General features: G+C 39.6%; 1 protein-coding gene across 1 annotated transcript in view; it reads left to right on the top strand.

Annotated features, from left to right (window-relative positions):
* ENOPH1 (enolase-phosphatase 1) overlaps positions 1-3,717 on the top strand; it is a 37,020-nt gene that overhangs the window by 15,449 nt on the left and 17,854 nt on the right. The window contains exon 2 of the mRNA XM_023513346.1: positions 3,167-3,268. Within this exon, the coding sequence (XP_023369114.1) occupies positions 3,167-3,268 (102 nt within the window). The remainder of the gene's footprint in view (positions 1-3,166; positions 3,269-3,717) is intronic.

The raw sequence follows: 3,717 nt of genomic DNA, 5'->3' as shown, positions 1-3,717 counted from the left end.
AAAAAAAAAAAACGTTTAACAATAGAAATAGCCAGCCTTTGAGCTTTTGTGCCAGCCTTCATTAGTCCAGGGGCTGTGCCCAGCAATAGGTTTGCTCTACTCCTCACCGATAAGACCTATAGGCTCTTTTGTTTCTTAGGTTCAGGGGGTCCCATTTCAGGAGTCTGCAGATCTGAGCTGAAAGAGCCAGAAGATATTTACTGTGATGTAAATTACTTAATCCTTGTAACCTCTCTGCAAGTGCCTATCAACAAGTAAGTAAACTGAGGCTCAGGGACTAGCTTTAGTTATTATTTCTGAGAGGAGGCAAGGTAAAAACTACAATTCATAAATATGAAAAAACTGTTTTTGTTGTTTTTATAGGGGGCAGCTTTCTTTAAAACTCTCAGGAACTCCTAAAAGTTTTGTGTATATAGTTGTATATGACTGTTCTTACCATGCTTTATGGAAATAGCCTCTTATTGAAAACATTTTGTGTTTAGTTCAGTTATGTAGCTCTTATATTTTAGTAAATACAACTACTTTCTTTGAATAAAATGAATGTTTTCCCAGCTAACATTTTAATATTGTGTACTTTTTTTATCGAGAGAGATTAGGAATAGTGTTTTAGAGAGATTATTTAAAATACTGGGTTTAACTGCTAGCAGTCATTCTCTTTCCCTTTCTGTTGATAATTAATTAGACTGCAAATGATAAGACAGATGACCTTCCCCACTTTTTGATAACTTCTAATTCATGATTTGGAATGAGCAGGTCCTAAAGAAGAAAATTTTATTTATTCCTACAAAGGAAGCTTCCACCTTCACTTAAAAATGAGGTGCCCCTTAATAATTTCCAGTGAACTGCCCACTTCACAGGTGTGACTAGGTACAGAGTGACTAGGTAGAGACAGAGGCAATGTCACCAAAGGGACTGCTCAGCTAGCCTGTTCCCTCCCCCAAGGAGGGAGGCCCAGTGTGGTCCAGGGCCAACGCTACAGGAAACAAAAGGATGGGTTGATCCTGGAACACTGTTTTAACATTAACCAGTTCATGAAAGATCACTATCTGTAAGAAATCTGGTTTATTAATAAGTTCCTATAAGCCGGGCATTGTGGCACACGCCTGTTGTCCAGCTCCTGGGAAGGATGAGGCAAGAGGATTGCTCGGAGCCCAGGAGTTTGAGGTTGCTGTGAGCTATGATGCCACAACACTCTACCCAGGGCAAGAGAGTGAGATTCTGTTAAAAAAAAAAATAATAATAAGTTCCCCTAATGTTATTGCCACATTAAACTTCTCTGGCCAAAACCACAGGGGAGGCTCACCTTAATCAGAGATAGATGTTAGGTGGGAAGATCATCAGAGAAAGTGACTTTGACCCAGTGGAGAAACTTAGCTCAGCACAAGTAGTGGTCCAACTTGGGTTTATAGCATAGCCGACTCCCTGTGTTGCTGCTGCTCTGTGCTCTTGAGGCTGGAGTCTGGTCATTCTGATTAGAATTTGAGTTTCACTAAAGTCTTCAGTCATACTGCTACAGATAACTGATTATTCTTGTTCATTGCATTAGTTTCCCCTAATTTTACTCTTAGAATAAACAGCCTCTAATTTGTTTGTTTTTGTAATGGGTAGCTTTACTTAAAACACAATAACCAAATACATGATTTTTATTTTTGCTAAAATTTTCCTAACTTTTCACTCTATTACGATTATACATTTTCATTGTAGAAAATGGATATGTGCCAAAAAAAAAAAAAAGTTTCTTTTATTGTTGTGACCTGGAGAGAATCTTTGTAAACGTTTAATCTCCGTTCTCCCAGATTTTGTTCTGTGTATTCGAGATCCCCCCCCCCCGTAGGATTATGCCCTACATACTGCTTGTAACCTATTTTATTGTTTGTTGAGAGGATATGATTTATTTTTAGAGCTGCTTAAATTTCTTTTTTTTAATTTTCTGAGATTAGCAGAGAAATAGTGAATCACCAATACTACCTTTGTGTTGCTTAATTTTCTTGCTGAAAAATTTTCGGTTCTCAAATAACTATGCATCAGTTGTACTGTGTGGTTCCTTTGGAAGGTTTTTAAAAATAGTTTCTTGCAATAATTGTACTCTAATTCTTAGGAGACAACTTTTATTACTCGTTTTCTTCAATGGGGATTTGAGTAAGTATTATAATAACAGTTTTATTTTTATTGAGTCTGTGACTTTTGTATTAAAGCAGCCACTTGACTGTAAAGCGAATCGATATCTGGATTTCTAAACATTTACAAGGCAACTTCTTTAATTAGATATTTAGAAATTTTGGGCCCTTTAATGGAGCTCTCTCATTGAGCTGTGTAAGCGTAATATAACTGCTGCTTGCTAAGTATCCCCTCCAGCACTTAGAGGAATTGATTGTGCTCCTAAAAGGCAAATACTCTGCTTTAGTTGTGTAGCCTTTTGTTATATGTACTGCTAAGCCATAAGGACTCCTTACAAGCCTGCTGGACAGAAATATTCATATATATATATATATTTGTAGAATCCTGGATTATTGTGGCATTTTTGTCATACCATAGTATTCTGAAATTGTCCATGAATGGATTATAACATTTATTGTCACGGTTATTTCTGGGATTATTGTAGAAGGCTGGAAATTTTCAGTGGGCAGAATTGGGTAGTAAGCACCAGCTTAAAAAAAAGAAGTTTTGGGCTGGGCATGGTGGCTCACACGTGTAACCCTAGCACTATGGGAGGCAGGTGGATCGCCTGAGCTCAAGAGTTCAAGACCAACCTGAGGAAGGTCTACTGAAAATAGAAAAACTAGCCGAGTGTGGTGATAAGCACTTATAGTCTCAGACACTTGGTAGGCTGAAGCAAGAGGATCACTTGAGCCCAAGATTTGAGCTTGCCGTGAGCCATGATGCCATAGCACTCTACTGAGGGTGACAAAGCGAGACTCTGTCACAAAACAAACAAATCAACTTCATTTGCAAAAATAGGTGGTGGACCACCTTTGGCCTGCGGATTGTAGTTTGCCACCTCCTGGTCTAGTTGGGTGGTTTCTGGTCTTTGTCTCGCTCGTGTATCCACAGCAGCAATTTTCAGAGTTCCACTGATTTCTTTGTCATAGTTGGGTAAGGTAAGATTGAGGAAGAACTGAACCTTGTGCAATTAACAAAAGCTAACTCCCCCCCCCCTTCTCTTTAGGACACTTTATTTCCGTACATCAAAGAAAATGTTAAAGAGTATCTGCAGACACACTGGGAAGAGGAGGAGTGCCAACAGGATGTCAGTCTTTTGAGGAAACAGGTGGGAACATTTCTGTCTCACGTTCCAGAGTGTCTTAGAGTTGAAGTACCTAGGGACTTAGAATATCCTCTGCGCATAGTTTAAAAGATGTGCCCTGATTCGCAGATGACAGAAGTTGCAGCAACTTGCCTTCTCAGGAATCCATGGGACATAATTGAAGGCCAGATCGTGGCAGTTTGTTGTCTTTAGAATTGCCTCTTTCTAGAGTTATTTAAATTGCATAAAAATATCATATTTCTAAAACTAAGCCTCTTCTGGTTGGAATGCAAAGGTTCTGTGTGGTCTGTTTTTTCATTACTTTCTCCAAGTGACATCATTTGTCATTTTCACTCTCTCCTGCCCCCTGGCCTGAGCCCCTGCTGCCCCTTCTCCAGTGCTCCTGGGTCTTCACACCCACACTCCCCTCCGGACTACTCATGCCTGCGCAGTCTGGCCCGGCCTTCACGTTT

Source organism: Otolemur garnettii, unplaced genomic scaffold (assembly GCF_000181295.1).
Source record: "Otolemur garnettii isolate 467f Iridium unplaced genomic scaffold, OtoGar3 scaffold00039, whole genome shotgun sequence".
NCBI classification, from domain to species: domain Eukaryota; kingdom Metazoa; phylum Chordata; class Mammalia; order Primates; family Galagidae; genus Otolemur; species Otolemur garnettii.
Note: the sequence above shows the minus strand (reverse complement) of the source record. Positions and strands in the feature narration are given on the sequence as shown.